The 16,861-nt window shown below is 49.9% G+C and overlaps 1 protein-coding gene across 1 annotated transcript in view; it reads left to right on the forward strand.

The window, feature by feature from the left end:
• Positions 1 to 4,256: 4,256 nt before the first annotated feature.
• The window catches only part of LOC144177842 (cytochrome P450 2H2-like), a 45,122-nt gene continuing 32,517 nt past the window's right edge, over positions 4,257 to 16,861 (forward strand). Inside the window, exon 1 of the mRNA XM_077705426.1 lies at positions 4,257 to 4,490. Coding sequence (XP_077561552.1) covers positions 4,456 to 4,490 — 35 coding nt within the window. The 5' untranslated portion in view covers positions 4,257 to 4,455. The remainder of the gene's footprint in view (positions 4,491 to 16,861) is intronic.

Here is a 16,861-nt window from a genome sequence, read left to right on the forward strand (position 1 = left end):
GCTGTAACTTCAATGTACCATGCTTAAAATTATCAGCTTACGGCTTACGTTCGGCAAGAATGGAATGAGAAATTGTTTCTGCAACTAATTAGAAATCGGCTAACATGTCCCAGTTATGAAATTACTTCTTTAATCAAAGCTAATGTTCCTATAGTGATACTTGGACGAAGTTCCTGTTTGTGCCTGTTGAACTTTTTGTGCTCAGCTTGAATATAACCGGTGATAAGTATTTCATTTGTGTGAAAACCGAAACAACATCAGTCATAGAAAGATCGCGCTATGATATTTGCATTCAATGGCAGCTAACCATCCAGCTTAGGACTTGTCTCCACAGTGCTCCTAACCTGGAGTTCATCTTGACGTCGGTTTTGCTTTCGCTAATCCCTCTCGTCGCTGCACTCCTGCTCCATGTCCACACTCAGCAATTATTGACATGCCACTCCCCTCGCCTTGGTCGGAAGCCACCTCAACTTATTCATGCCCTCTGTCTGGCACATCCTGCGCTCTTCCCTTAGCGCGAAGACCCTCGACCCTGTTGGACACTTGAATTTCGGGCCCAGATTTTGCTGCTTCTTTCGGCTGAACAAAGGGTTTTGCCCCTCATCCTCCTTCCCCTCTTCCTGGTGCTAGATACTAATCTCTTGCAGGTGGCGTTGTTTTGAGATGTTCGTTAGAACTGACGCATGAGATTTACGTGCTTCGGTTGGAGCAAAGCCCGTGTCTGAGCACTGGCTGCACGTAAGAGCCGACATTCCGATGCTTGTGAGCACGGTATACAAAGCTGTGCCGCCCGCGGCGGGAAATCGGCGTCATTGCCCTCTCTGTTGAGCACCCACCGTGAGAAGAACCTCTTGTGACCCTTTAATACTGATGCGCCACGTCATCGCAGTGCTCACCGATACCACATCTAGAGCGGAAAGCCACACCAGCAAACCATGTCGCCTCCTTTTAAAAACGCTAGCCTTTTTTGGTCTACCTAATGGAAAAATTCTGGCATGCTTGCCTGCTTGTCTGTCAGCCTGTCTATCTCTCTGTCCTTCGATTAAACCGTTTGGCCAAAAACAGGTAAAACCATGTCTTAACGCGGAGCTTATAAAGGCAGGACCGTTCCGGATTACTGAATTTGTTCGCACGGTTTATACATTTCCGAATTCTTCAGTACAAAAACACCTAAGGCATTTTGTTTATTTCGATATTTTTGCAGTGCAACATATGAAAGAAGACGTAGAGGTGTGAAAAGAAAATCGGGTAAGAAAGCAAGGGAGGAAATTAAAGATAGTCAGTAAAATAAAAGATAGCCACCTTGTCGGAGGACAAGTCTATATCAAGGCGTGAAGTCTGGTTTCGTGCAGAAACTTGAGTAGAGCCTTGCAGAACGTGTTTGTCGGGCTCCCTGCGGCTTTATAGTCGCCCGGCTTATTCAACCGGGCACCACCATCCTCTTCTACTGCATTCTCTCGAGCTGTTCTGATGCCCGGGCACATCCACAGCTGACGTTTTCGCGTCTGTCTTAGCAACCGCAGCCGCACACTTGGGGCAGGTTCCTGGACCTTCTGGTCTGGATCCGTGGGTCCTGGTTAATGAGCGGGGTAGTACCACCCAGCCCAAAGTCTCCGTAGAAAAACCTCCACCCGCAAAAAAACTACGGGAAAGGGAGCAGACACACGCGGGAATAAGGACACGCGTGACTAGTTTCAGGGGATATTTTAAGGCTAAAAGAAGGTAGCGGGGATTAGAAGGCAGGAGATGTGGCACCGCGTTACGAAATGAAGGCAAGTCAGAAATCTGATCTGCCAACTGGTTTAGAAGATTTCCCCCATGTCCGTGCACCAAATGTACCCGGATCATAGGCTGTTCTAGCTTGTGGGTGCTGCGCATGTATTTGCTGTAAAATTCTGAGTGTTTTTTATTGGCTTGAGGTGGTTCACCGCGCTGAGCGAATAAGTGTAAAATGCGCCTCGCTGATGTTGGACATCACGTTTACTGGTTTAATAACGTCACGTATGGCCTGGAGCTCAAGTAGCGGTGGGCCCAGAATGACGGTCACATAGCAACTTGAGGCTTGAAGCTCAGGATGAGTTGCACTAACGAAGGCGGTCTGTCCTCTCCGGGGTAGAACTGCTGCACCAGTATGCATTACGCAGTGGCCTTTAGGAACAGTGGTGTTGGTGGTTAGAGCGAGCAAGTCACGGCGGCGAACCTTCGACGTCTTATTTGTTGTTTTGGTAGTATAACACCGTTGTGTCAGGTCGTCTAAAGTTTCACTCACGGGTGGCTCATTATAAAAATGTTAGCGAAGCACTGAGACACAAGAATGTAGAACCGCGTAAGGTTCTTTCCTGGGTCGAGGTGGTTGAGAAGTTCCGTGATCGTATATAGCTGGGCGTGTTCTTTTAATATGGGAATCGGGGTGACACGAGGAAGAGCCGTGGGGGTGCCCATGAAGTCGCTACTAATAGCCTGAAGTCTCGCTCATTGCTTCATTATAATCCCCTCAAACTGTTCCCGGTAAGTAGAAGCTGTTGAAAAACAACGCGAACAAATTGCCGAGCAACGTCTCTGTGAACATCTCCACTCCTTGTTACGATCCGACGTATCAAGTTCATGGTTGTTGTAGAGTGCTTGCGTGCCTTACGGAGCAAGTGGATGAGGAAACCCGACTGATGGACTTCAAGCCCGAGTACCCACAGTTCTTCCATTACTAGTATCGCAACAAACAAATCTTAAGTGGAAAGATTGTCTTGGAGGGTAATTTTTTCCCAGCCTCGGTAGCCCCTTGTGTGTAGCACGATTTCTAGGCCGAAATTCCCAGCCGCCGATAGCGCGAAAGCATGAGAGCAAGTCCTCGATGCAAAAGCTTCGAGGGTTGGTGGAGGTGATGTGACCGTAAATCAAGGTCTCTGTGTGCTGACATAAGGGTGACATCGTCCGCATATCGGAGAAAACTAGGAGAAAGAAGGTCATGTAGCTTTCGTACCCTTGTTGCAAATACGATCGTAAATAAAAGAGGTGCAGCACATAGCCTTGAGGTACCTTATGATTGGATGTAAACGTGCCGACAGGCTTCCCATCAACTCGTATAAAAAACGTCCTAGAGCACAGAAGGCAGTTCACAACTTAAGGTACACGAAGGGGGACACCCAGTGACTTCGTCTTTCTAATTCTGGTCTGCGGTCAACGTTATCGCTTGCCTTAGTAATGTCGTTGTCCACCATACTCCGCAGAAGGCGGCTGTGGGGTGAAATGTGCAAGACATCGTCTGTCAGAATAGATAGACCATCCTCTGCCACACAGGTGTTGTCTGAACCAAGTCTGAGCTGGGTGGCATTCCTTTTTGTGTTAAAGCCACCCTGATCACCGAGTGGTCACTATGCGCTCAAATGTCTTGCATATTGTTGACGTCCGAGAGCGGAGTCTAATATAGGTGATACCAGAGAGTGGTTTTCCAGGTTTGGGGACAGGCACCATCCCAAATGCTTCCACACGGGGGGGGGGGGAATAACATCCTTAGTATCTGTAAAAGAGTCGAAAGTTGGGCAAGTTGGTATTGACGCATCTTAAAAATCCAACTGCGCGCAAATTAACGAGGACGTGAACACATTGAAGACACCACAAGCGTCTTCAATGTGTTCACGTCCTCGTTAATTTGCGCGCAGTTGGATTTTTAAGATCGTTAGTATACTTCAGGCTAAATATAAGTACACATACGAGATTACAAGCATTCTTTTAAATAAGAAAACAAGTTGGAGGGATCCTCTCGATTTGAAATAACAAAATCAACTTGTGCGTCAAAAAATGAAGACAAACGCAAACACAAAATTCCTGCTCTCGCGGATCTCGTCTGACAGAAACAAAAGGGGCCAACAGATGACGGCAGAGCCGGCCGAACGACGGAAAATTGTATTGAATGCAGCACACACCTATCGCATTCATTCTGAGAGGTGTAAGAGGGGATGGGAGCAACGTGTGGTCTCATTGTGGAAAAGACTAGATGTTGTGGCGTAGCACGAAGGGCAGAAGGCTACCAGGCTTAAATGGCGTTCCCAGAGAAGCAAGCACATACGCGGCCATTTTTTTCCATGCCTGCTAACTCTAGAGAGTGAACATTCTGAATTTATATTTTTTCCCTTGGCGTGCTTGCGAGAAAGATACACGGTGTTTTATACATGCCAGAATTACGACTATTTCTATGTTACAAGTATTTGCATTTTAAGCAGTTCAGGGTCATTTATACTCTACAATGCTCACACTAAAATTTAACTTCTCCATCTCTTTCAGGCGAGATATGATATAGACCCGCGGCTCTTGTGCGTGGCTATAGCGGTCATTGCTCTGACGCTGTGGCTACGAAAGCGCAAGCTTCCCGAAGGCAAGCGATTGCCTCCGGGGCCTAAAGGGCTGCCCATCATTGGCCACCTGCTCCACCGAACACAGGTGTTTGACCACAAGAGATGCATGGAACTGGCAAAAGTGTACGGCCCTGTTATAAGGTGAGACGAAAACAACAATCGAGTCCTATCGTAGGCTTCATATTGGCAAGAGAGCTCAACGCTTGCGCGGAATGTACGCACAGGGCCGAAGTACTTAAATATGCGATGAGCGTCCTTCGGTCCCGTGCTGCACCGAGCATCTGATGAGCCCACTTCTTGCTACAACTACTGCTGATTCTTGTAGGAATTACACCGAGAGCTTATTATGGTAATACAGTTAGTAAAAATAGCGTGCAAGTGCGAGGAGTGGATGATTATCTCTTCATAGAAGAATGAAGTCAGAAAATTTGGGGCAAAGAATGCAGTCGGACAGCGCACGAAAGAGAGAATAATGCTTTATTGAGGTAAGGAGGCCAGATGCCCTCGGGGGAGAGTCTAAAAAGGTAGGGGAAAGAGCAGTTCAGCCGATGCTCCCTGTTCACACAGTTCTCTGCATATCCATGCAAAGGCTCGCTGTTCACATGGGGTTCACAGTTCCCTCACTTTTTTTCTTCTCACTTTTCGCACATAAACCGAGCAGATGGAGCGTGTGTGGTGCACTCTTGGGGAGTCGGACAAGCTACTACACCATTTTGAAGAGACCATTCTCAAGAGCATATTCAGTCATCATTTCAAGTGTTGGTGGATCTTCGCGCACCCGGCGTATGTGTTCGGATTCGGATATAGGTACCGGTCAATGGCTAAAAGCTGCGCACAGCCTCGGTTGACGGCGGGACAAAGCCAGATTAGATTAAATAAATTGAACGACCATAGCACAGTTGTTCATGCCGACGTCGTATACCGCAAGGGAAATATTGGACACATTTCATTCAAAACAACTCTAGCGAGTGTAGCAGCTTTCTTTTAATTAATAACGAAACTAAAATTTTTATCGCGAAAACGAATCAGACCGGATACATATAAGCCAAATAAGAGCGGTGTCTGCTTAAAAGAGGCGAGATATCTGCCCGAGAAAATCACTATGGTTGCCTAGAGGTTTCTAATAACGTGATGGCGAAAGTCTAGCTGGACCTCCTGTTCATCTGGTTGTGAACTACTTGACCAACCCCGTGGATACCACCACCATCCGAAGCTCGTTCCGCTCGTCGGCACCGTCGGTCCCTTCACCTCTCAACATGGTTTGTAGTGCACGTTCAGCAGCGGCCCACCCCATTTTGCGCTGCTGTTTCCCTTTCCCGACACGCGCTCCTAGTTTTTGTACCTCCTGGTTTTCTGTACGTTCCAACGCGCGTGCTTGAAACATAGATATCTAAGGCTTTCGCCCTGTCTGCTTGTGCAGAGTTCTTTACTTCTTTGGAGTGTTTCAGTTAATTCATTTTGACAACAGCGGTCGGTTTACTCCTGACTGCGCACACGAAAAAAAGAAATATTAAGAATACGAAAAAAAGCGAGAAGCTGTCATGCGTTGGAAATTCCACTTGCCGCATAACACAAGCTGCAGACTTGGCATACCCACCGATGCCTGCGATAACGTCACAGTGTCTGGCGGTTGCCCTCGTGCCCTGTTTTACTGTTTTATGCTTGTCCATTCGTCCTTATTGACTTGATTACAACAGATGTCCTGACAGGAGTGGAGGTTCGCGAAACGAACACGCAGTAGTCTTATCTCACAGCCTCATTTTACCGAGCACTAATGATTCCACCCAGCGAGATTATTTGTGCAATTCCATTACATATATGGTTTGTGTTGCTTGACACACCATCTCAGCGATCTCGTCTACTATTTGGCGGAAAGCCTCATGGAAGATACCTTTTTCATATCATGTTTCCGAACATTGGCAGCATCGTTAAATCTGAGGGCGCAGTTGTTCTTCAGGTGGCTTCAAAAGGGCTATATTACTGTTTTGTTGCTTACAGTGATGAAAGCCATTCTCCGGATAAACCCGTGGCTCTCGAGACAGATACTCCTTCGCTGATCACCCGGAGTGGGCGTTGGCGCACTCACTGAGCGCAGAGGATAGTTCGAATGGTGTTTTAAGTGTACGCTGTACTGCGCTTCTAACTTGTTGACGAGAACAGCAGGTAGGGCGGCTGTGAGTTGTCGCATGCTGATGCGAGCAGCTCTGCCAAGCCACGGCACTGCAAAATGCAGCCCGCCTCGCACCAGAAACGTCTACCGTAAGTTGGCTGACAAGACAGCAGAGGCCCCAAGTCGTCGCCAAAAAAAAAGTAACATGGCGGAGTGGTGCTGTTCTAACACCTACTCGCTTGCAAAACGTTGTCGAAATAATGCGTCGTCCCTTACACAAGAAACAAGTCCAAGTTCTTGGTGTCCCTCGCTACGACCGTGGCACCCAGTGCCTCACATTCATCGTTTGGAAAGCCAACCAAACATTTTTAAGAAAAAGCCAATTTGATGATTTAAAAAAAAGATTCCCCGACGTACGTAACAGCAGGACGTCCAAGCAAAGTTTAAAACGATAACTAAGCGCGAAGGAACATAAAACGAATCACAAGAAAGAAAGTTCTCAAGTCAGTTCGGCACAAAAGCGCGCACAACGCACCAGTTCCTCTCTTAGAAAGCCCATTTTGCGATACACCGCTCATGGTATGCGCAGAATTTAAAATTGAATGAAAGGCCACGTGTAAACATGTAATCCCGAGAACCCATAAACACGGAAAGAAAAGAAAAAGACAAACAGATCGCACACCAAAGTAAGCAAGTCAATCACATAACGTTACACCAACTCCCCAGATAGACAATTAAGCACTAAAAATAAAATGATCACAAACAAAGATAACAAAACCCTTACACAGCGTATCGCGAAGGTTAACTATGAACGTAATATGTGCAATGTTTGCAGGAACAGTACCAGCAGAAGAGAGCGGTTCGAGCTGTGAGTTTTTAAAAGTTTACCTCAAGTGTGTGTAGCACCCTCTAAGTCAGAGCTGAGGCGGCATTATCCACCCTCACAGACACCAGGTCACACGCTGTAGCACAAGGACCTTGGGCACACAATATCGCGGAAGTGCAGCCAATGGGTGGCACGTATCTAAGTGTTATCCAGCTCAACTAAAAGGCGGCAAGTGGGGGTGAAGGTATAAAAGAAAACACCGAAAAAAAACCCTCCCCAACGCCGACATTATGGAGAGCTGGAAAGTAAGGGCGGGCAAGGCGGGCGCAACAGGGCTCAGATGCAAGTCACTGAACACATGTAGGCGTCACGCCTCGACGTGGTCCATGAGAATCTTCACGGCTGTTGAACTGTCCAAAAGGTGACTAAGCTGCGTCGGCTGTAACTGTGATCTCGACAGCCGACGAAGTCTCTGAATGTAGCTGGCCGTTTTCGGGCATTCCGTTAAATAGTGCCCAACCGAAGTGGCAGGTGCACCGCAGAAGCACTGACAGTTTGGCGTGAGTTTTAGACGGTGAAAGTAATGAGGAAGTCGGCCGTGTCCAGTTATCAAGTGAGCAAGCTTCTTGGAAGGCGGGAAATCGGAAGGAAGGTCCAATACACTAGGGGTCCAGCGGTATAATTCAGTGTCGCAGTTGTTGGTACTCCACGTCTCCTGCCATACCAAGCGACCGACCTTCATCAGTAATGAGCGCACCCTGGTTTTCGACCACCTTCCACGCACCTCCTCTCCTCTTGTGGCAGCACTGCGGGCGACAGTATCCGCAAGCTCATCCCCCCCCCCCAGAGTGAGCTGGCACGTGGTATATAGATGAATGAATGAATGACGTTATTTTCTCGTAAAGATTACAAAAACAGTACGACGGACGATTTGGTAAAAAGTTGCTCGCAGGCAACTTGACCAGCCCAAAAGATACAGGCAGTAAACTTGAGAGTAGGTAAATATTCTCTTTTTTGGGCGATGAATGGTAGGGTAGCGGACTGATTAAATGGGTTATTGAGAGCCAATAAAAGCGAAAGACTGTCTGAATAGATACTGACGGGGCAGAAAGGTCTGTCGTCCAAGAGAAAGAGTATGAGTTGTTGCATGGCAATCACCTCGGCTTCAAACGACGTGGTTGGACACGCCAGACGGAACCGCCTCACCGCATACACATGGTCTGTCCCATTCAAAATGACAAAGGCTGCTCCTGATGCAGTCGACGTGTGTTATCCGTCTGTGAAGGCGTGCATAGTGGAGAAGTGCAGCCTGCGGTTTGCTTCCGTTCTGGTGAGACGGTCGTAACGGACACGAAGTCGTCACGCAGGATGTGTGTCGACCTTGATGGACATGTCCACGTCGAAAAGATCAAACGATGCCATGTTGAAGGTCACTGGTTGCTGGTGATGAAACAACCGAAACATGCGCACTGTGATGTCTAGGTGGATGTGAAGCGGAAGCGCATCGGCAAGGACTTCGAGGGCGGCGGTCCGTGTCGTAGTATACGCCCGGGTGACGGCGAAGAATGAAGATCTTAGCAGCGAGTGTACCCGGGCTTTCAGTAGATGGTGTTGGTTGATGTGCCACCATGCAGGCGCTGCGTATGAGACTGCGGGAAGGACCACCAGGTGATGTAACTGACGCAGATGAGATCGACTGACTTTTGTATGCATGCGGGAAAATATTATGAGTGACACTGTCATCTTCTCAACTATGAATTTCAAGTGGTTTGTATGGGCCACGAGTGTGAGGTGACTGTCGAAAATCACTCCGAGGAGTTTCATTGCCGTCACCTGCTCGATAACTGCGCCGTTGAGCTTGATGGTTGGTTTCCTAATAGCCACGCGGTCACCCTTGGAGGCAAGGAAGCAGGAGCATTTAGCGGGGTTCAACTTTGATTTTGCGGCTCCAGCCCAAGCAGTTATCCTAGAGAGGGCTACGTCAGCAGTCGCCTACAATTGGCTACGCGTACGACCATGAATAATCATCACGGTGTCATCCGCATACGCTTGGATGTATGCATCTTGGGGCATGTGCAGGCAAAGCATATCATACACATATGCGTTCCACAAAAGTGGGCTGATAGGAGAGCCCTGAGGAGAGACTTTTGAAGTGGCATGGGTAGCGCTTCCTAAAAATGTGTCAAAGCAGACAGTGCGACCCTTTAAAAACGATTTCAGCAGCTGGTAGATGCTGCGGGGACAATGATGAGATTGGAAAAATATAATAGTCGGGGACGCCAGATGCTATCAAATGGTATATTACGATGCTATATTACGAGTGAAAATCCCCCACTGTCTTTATGTTGCGGCAGTCGATTGCGTAAAGCAAATAAGGCAGACGTTGTGCTTTAACCGGTAGTGAAACCATATTGCTGTGGGTGAAGTAGGCGAGATCGTTGCAGGAAATAATATAAGCGGCCATTTAACATTCTTTACAAAAACTTGTCAATCATAGATGTCATGCATATTGTCCGGTACGAAGTAGGTGCAGTGGGTGAGCGTCCTGGTTTTAACAGAAAGGTGACACGTGCTTGTTTCCAGTGAGGGGGACAGTGGCCAATCACAAGACAAGAGTTGAAAAGACACAGTACAAAATTAGAAATATGATGACCGAAAAGACGAACCATGGGAGTTGTGACACCGTTGAGACCTGGCGCTGCATTAGCATTTAGATTTCTAGAGGCCAATTGCAGTTCTTCTAGCGTGAATGCATCATCTTGTTCTTCCGTGGGGTATGGAGTTGAAGCACTATGGTTCTCATTGCCATGTGGGCCAGGGTATCATCACGTTCATCAAAAGGAAAGTGCGTCTGCATAAGCAGATCCGCCGACTGTATTGTGGATGCTGTCGAAGAGTCGTCCATCCAATGTAGTGAAGGTAAAACAGAGGGCGCTGTAAGCTGGTGAAACGCCACATTAAAAGGTGGTCCAAAAATGTTCTTGCCGGACGCTCTAGAGCACGCCTGTCGCACAGCCTTGTCTTTTGCAAGCTGAATATTTTCCCTGTAAGCAGCAAGTTGCCGATAGTAAATTTATAATTCACTTGTAAAAAGGAGTCGCGACATTGCTGGTACCGGCGGTGCAACACTCGTACGGCTGATCTTTCTCTCGCAATGGCGTCACTCCACCACATGTTTCCTTTGGGCTGCTTCAAAAGCCGCTCAAACTTTCTTTTGAGACAGTCCAGCTTGGAGTAAAATCTGTCCGATGACGAGTTGAGGGAGCTTGGTGTAGCAAAATCTTGATGAGGGAAACCTTCAATCCAGTCATCACTTGCTAATTGTTCAACCAGGTGTAATGCGGCCTTGCTTAGGCGTTTTTTCTGCGGTAATTGCATAATTCGGGGACCAAATACCACATATTTATGATCGGATATAGTTGGTGTGTATCGAACTTCCCACAAGAAGTTGCCATCCCAGATTGATGCGGAAACGAGGATAAGATCAATGCAAGACTCTGAATATGCATTCTGAATTGTGTCTATTGGCATGGGGTCGTTTAATATTCGAAGTTGCACCCCATGAATGAAATGAGCAAGTTGAATGCCACGAGAGTTTAGAAAGCGGCCACCCCAAAGAGGATTCCTGGCATTAAAATCACCCGCCAGCAACAAGTTCGGTACTCGGTGGCGCTGAAGGACGTCTTCAATACCGGACAACGTTAAGTGAAGAGGTACAGATGGAGCCGCGTAAACGGCTATTACAGTCCAACCCGTTTATAGCGAACTGCAATATGCACCGCGATTTGTTCGATATATTCAATAGTTCGATATAGCCAAACCCGCCTATAACGAGCTTATTGCAACGAGTTCGCATTGCGCGGTAGCCCCCCCCCTCCTCAACTCCACCATCCCCGCATGCAGAAACGAACACAATAAAGTAGCCATTAACCATACCCAAAATAATCCATTTATTGCAATTAATAAAGCTTTGTAGAGCGCATGCCACGGAGGCGTTGAAACAGAGACGACCAGACCACGTAGCAAGGCCGGTTTATCCCGAACGCCGTGGGGTCTCTAACTACTGATGCCAGGGGCGCGCGAGCCCTCCGGCGGGTGAGCGCGCCCGTGGGCCTGCGTCACGCTGCTGCCTCTGGCACTGTGGCTTGCCGCTACAGGGCTCCCCCCCCCCCAAGAGAGGAGCTGGTGTGACGCTCTGATGGCCCCAACGTACATGATGGTCACGGTGGTGTGCAGCCACAGTGGGAGGACTCGTAGGGTTGATGTCGGCGGCGGTGACGTATGCCGGCTTCAGGCGCTCTAGGGCTATGTTGTCGTGAGAGCCATTGATGTCGATGACATATGTTGACGAGTGTCGTTCTACTACAGGGAAAGGGCCAACGTAGTGTGGTTGCAATGGGCGGCGCACGGGTCCGTACCGCACAAACACATGTGTTGCCTGTTCAAGGTCCGGAAGCACATAAGGTCCTCTGGGTTTTCGTTCCCGTGTAGGCTGCGGTCGGAGGTCAGCGAGGATCAATCTCAGCGATTTCACGTAGTCCGCGGCGGAAGATGCTTGAGACGGTACCTCGAACGGGTCGGCTGGTAGTCGAAGCTGGGTTCCAAAAACAAGTTCAGCCGAAGAACACGTCAGATCAGTTTTGAAGGCGGTGCGTATGCCCAGAAGTGTGAGGGGCAAGCGCTGGACCCACTGTGTTGGGCAGTCGTGTGCTGTGAGCGCGGCCTTAAGTTGGCGGTGAAAGCGTTCGACGAGTCCATTTGTTTGTGGCCGGTACGCTGCCGTGCGCAAACGAGTCGTGCCGAGGAGGTGAAGGAGCTCGGCGAACAAAGCAGACTCGAACTGCCGTCCGCGGTCGGTGACGATGGATGATGGGCATCCGAAGCGCGCTACCCACGTCGACACGAATGCTGACGCTACCGTGGGTGCGGAGATGTCGGGTAGCGGTGTGGCTTCAGGCCAGCGTGTGAATCGGTCCACACAAGTCAGTAGGTAGCGGTAGCCTTGGCAAGGGGGCAAGGGACCGACGAGGTCAATGTGCACGACGGCGAAGCGCTCATCAGGTTGTAGGAACGTCTTTGCCGGCGGAACTGGACACCGGTGAACCTTTGCGCGTTGCCATGGTGCACACGCGCGGACCCAGTCGCGAACATCAGCGTTCATTCGAGGCCAGACAAAACGAACCGCGATGAGTTTCTGCGTGGCTCGAATCCCAGGATGGGCCATGTTGTGCAGGGCATCGAAAAGCTCGCGACGGCAGGCTTTGGGTACGAATGGTCGTGGCTTTCCGGTCGACAAGTCGCAAACGATCTGCTGTCCGTCGAGTGTCACGTCTTCGAGCTGGAGCGCAGTTGGGGATGTGCGAAGACGCAGTAGCTCCGTGTTGTCTGCTTGGTCAGCAGCCAGCCGGTGGAGGTCGGGTGCAATTAAAAGCGGCGAAGTGGAGGCAATGGCGTCCACGCGGCTTAGAACATCCGCAGCTGTGTTGTCAACGCCACTGACATGCTTGATATCCGTCGTGTACTCGGACAGGTAGGCAAGCTGCCGCACTTCTCGTGGCGTGTAATGGGTGTCGGGCCGGCTGATGGCGTACGTCAAGGGTTTGTGGTCAGTGAAGATGGTGAACTGACGACCCTCAAGAATATGTCGGAAGTGGTACACAGCCAGATACATTGCCAAAAGTTCACGCCCGAAGACACTGTACCGGGTCTGCGGTGGGGTTAGACGTTTTGAGAAGAAGGCCAAGGGCTGCCACGCGCCATTTACGTGCTGTTGAAGGACAGCTCCCACAGCAGAACTCGAGGCGTCCGTCATCAGCGCGAGTGGACGTCCTGTATTTGGGTGAGCGAGGAGAGCGGCGTTTGCCAGCGCACGTTTGATGGCATGAAAGGCTGCCTCAGCACTGGCGTTCCAGTCCAATTCAGTGGTAGAACGCTTCCCGGAAAGCAGGCGGTCGAGAGGCTCAAGTAGAGTGGTACAGTTCCTGATAAAGCGACGGTAGAAGTTTACCAGACCCAGGAACTGGCGAAGCTTGGTGACCGACGTTGGAGTTGGGAAGTCAAGAATGGCCTGGACCTTGTTGGAGAGGGGCCGAATGCCTGTCGCATCCAGTCGATGTCCCAGAAAGTCGAGGGCGGGAACACCGAACTCGCTCTTCGTTGCGTTGATGACAACGCCATGGGCAGCTAAGCGTTCGAGGAGAATGCGGAGATGGTGAAGATGCTCCTCTAGGGACGTACTTGCTACCAGCAGATCGTCCACGTAAACATAGACGAAGGGCAGTCCGCGCGTCACTGTATCGATGAAACGCTGAAACGTTTGGGCAGCGTTCCTGAGGCCGAACGGCATTCGGAGGAACTCGAAAAGGCCGAAAGGTGTTGTGATGGCCGTCTTGTATATGTCCTCCTCAGCGACGGGAATCTGGTGGTACGCCCTTACAAGGTCGATTTTTGAAAATATGGTGGCACCCTGCAGACTGGCGGTGAAATCTTGTATGTTGGGAAGGGGGTACTGATCTGGGATGGTGGAGAGGTTCAAGAATCGGTAGTCGCCACAAGGTCGCCAGTCACCGTTCTTCTTGGGTACCATGTGCAAGGGTGATGCGTAGCGGCTGGAAGAAGGTCGGACGATGCCAAGTTCCAGCATGTGCTGGAACTCTGCACGGGCGATCTTGAGTCTGTCGGGAGCGAGACGCCGCGGACGAAAGAAAACGGGCGGACAGTGGTGATATGATGACGGACGTCATGAGTCACGGGCTGAGTCCAGTCGGGTGGTGACGTGACGGTGGAGAATTCCTTTTAGCAGGGCGGCAAACGGTTCTTCAGCAACTGTAGCGAAGGAAGGCGCTATGTCAGCAGCTGCTGTCGCTACGACGTCTTGAACTGAGAGGAGGGTCGTGGAGTCGAGAAGTCGCCGTCGCTTGACGTCGACTAGGAGGCCATGTTTGGTAAGAAAGTCAGCCCCAAGGATGGCAGAGCGAACGTCCGCGACCGCAAAAATCCACCGAAAAGTTCTGCGAAGACCCAGGTTCAAATTCAGGGATCGCTGCGCGAACACGGGAATGCGCGTGCCGTTCACTGCCTGGAGGTAGAAGACTGCGCTGGAGTTGCGGTCGTGGCGTGAAGCTGGCAAGACGCTGACTTGCGCTCCCGTGCCGACGAGAAACTTTTGTCCGGTGGTACTGCCCAGCGCCTCCTCCCAGTGCTCGCCAGTGGGTATTAAGGGAAAAGGGTCTTTGGGGCAATTCCACATAAGATGTGTGATGGTCTCGTGTGCACCACATGCAGGGCAATTGGGTGAGGGGTACACAGTAGGGTAAATTAAATTCAGCCTGGCTCGACATGACAAAGTGTTAGTTTGCATGAGGCGCCAGAGTCGCTCCTCGGCGTTAGTCAGTTCCGGGTGAGCAGGCGGGTATCGACGGCGGGTGAGGCGGTAATGCGCAGTGACATCGTGGAAGCTCAATAGGCTGTCGCGAGCCGACTGGGCTCCATGGAGGGGGACAAGAGTAGGTCCTGCTCGGATGGTAAGCTCTCGAGCTGCTGTGTGGACCGCTTCATTGCCCCCCAGCCCTGTGTGGGCAGGAGTCCAGATCAGCTCCACCTGGGAGGTTGGAGGATTTTGAAGGAGAATTTTGAGCGCCAGGGGAGAAATATTCCCCTTGGCAAAATTTTTGATGGCCGTTTTCGAATCAGAAATTATAATTGCCGGGGTCGGCCGATGTGATATAGCCAGCGCAATAGCCGCCTCTTCCGCCGATGACGCGTGGCGCGTACGTATGGTGAGAGAATTGAGGGGGGGTGCCATGGGGTCATATATAGCCGTCACTGCATATGCTTCGTGATGTCTGTAACTAGCAGCGTCTACATATACCGTATTTGGCCTGATGGGGTACTTTTTAGCCAATGCCCGTGCACGCTCTTCTCTCCGCTTCTGATTGTGCACTGGGTGCATATTGCGCGGGAGTGGGCGCACACGTAGAAATCCATGAATTTCTTGGGGAATGGGGACACGCGCGTCACTTATTATTGGGGCTTTGATGCCTATCCTGTTCATAATGTGTCGGCCGGTAGGTGTTTCCGACAGGCGAGAGTACTGGCTAAGCAGGTGAGCTTCGATTAGCTCTTCCGCGGTATTATAGACCCCGAGCTGTTCCAGTCGGGCAGTGGAAGTACTTTGAGGTATCTGGAGAGCAGTTTTATAAATTTTCCGAATCAGACAATTGATTTTAGATAATTCACATGGAGAGGGATTAAGATATGGCAAGGAGTAAGTAATGCGGCTAATTACAAAAGCTTGAATTAGCTGCATTCGCTCGGCCTCTTTTAGCCCCTTGTTGCGGACAGTAATGCGGCGTATGAGGCCTATCGTTTGGTTGACCTGAGAAGTTAGTTGTGCTATGTAACAAGTGTTGGCTCGGTTACTCTGTATAGTGAGCCCTAGGATTTTTATGCTCGGTACTGACGGTACGTTTGTGTGGCTCATATGGATTTTTATTGAGGTGTTTGACGGAGAAGTTCGTTTCGCTGGAAGTACAAGAAGTTCGGACTTTTCTGGGGAGCATTCAAGGCCTGCCTTAGTGGCTTCTGCAATTACTATGTCAGCCCCGGTTTGAAGAACATCTTCTATTTGTGCGTCGCTGCCTCCCGACGTCCAAAGGGTTATGTCATCAGCATAAATACTATGCTGAAGATGAGGAATCCGAGCAAGCTGCTGAGAAAGATTGAGCAGGGCCAAGTTAAAAAGCAGGGGGGAGAGTACAGCCCCTTGAGGAGTGCCTATTGAAGGAAGGGGTATGGTGTCGGTTACAATATCCCCAATTTGTAGCACTGCAGTGCGGGCGGTTAAGAAGTTCTTTACATAGTTGTACGTGCGTTGGCCTGGAGCTATTGATTCTAAATTTTGGAGTATGGTTGTATGGGATACTCGGTCGAAAGCTTTTTTGAGATCAAGTGCAAGAATGGCTGCCGCGTCCACTTTGGAGGGAGGTGTGATGACCTCGTGTTGTAGTTGTAGAAGTATGTCTTGGGTAGATAACCCATGCCGGAATCCTATCATAGTATGCGGAAATGCCCCGGTTCGATCAATATATTTTACCAGACGCGCGTGGACAACGTGCTCCAAGACTTTTCCCATACATGACGTAATAGAAATTGGACGAAGGTGTTCAAGGCTGAGCGGTTTTCCAGGCTTAGGTATTAGGGAAATTTTGGCGTGTTTCCACGTAGGAGGTAGGATTCCATTGGTCCAGTAGTAATTATAGTATTGGGTCAATACTGTGATGGAGTTGTCATCAAGGTTGCGGAGCAGTTTGTTTGTTACGCCATCCAGACCTGGTGCTGACCCAGGCCGGATGGTAAGGAGTGCCGCTCTGACCTCGGCTTCGGTTATATCTTTATCGAGCTCCTCGTTGTCCGTTCCTTGATAAGGCGGAAGCGATATCGTGCTCCCCTGGGCTATGTATAGTGCTTGGAGGCGTTCTAGAAGTTCTTGGTTAGTTCCAGGGAATGTCTGGATTATTTTTGTGAGGCGATGGTTGTTGGCTGTTCGGGAGTGACCGGGATCGAGCATATGGCGCA

Source organism: Haemaphysalis longicornis, unplaced genomic scaffold, assembly GCF_048455015.1.
Source record: "Haemaphysalis longicornis isolate Haplotype H1 unplaced genomic scaffold, Haemaphysalis longicornis Haplotype H1 scaffold_324, whole genome shotgun sequence".
NCBI lineage: Eukaryota > Metazoa > Arthropoda > Arachnida > Ixodida > Ixodidae > Haemaphysalis > Haemaphysalis longicornis.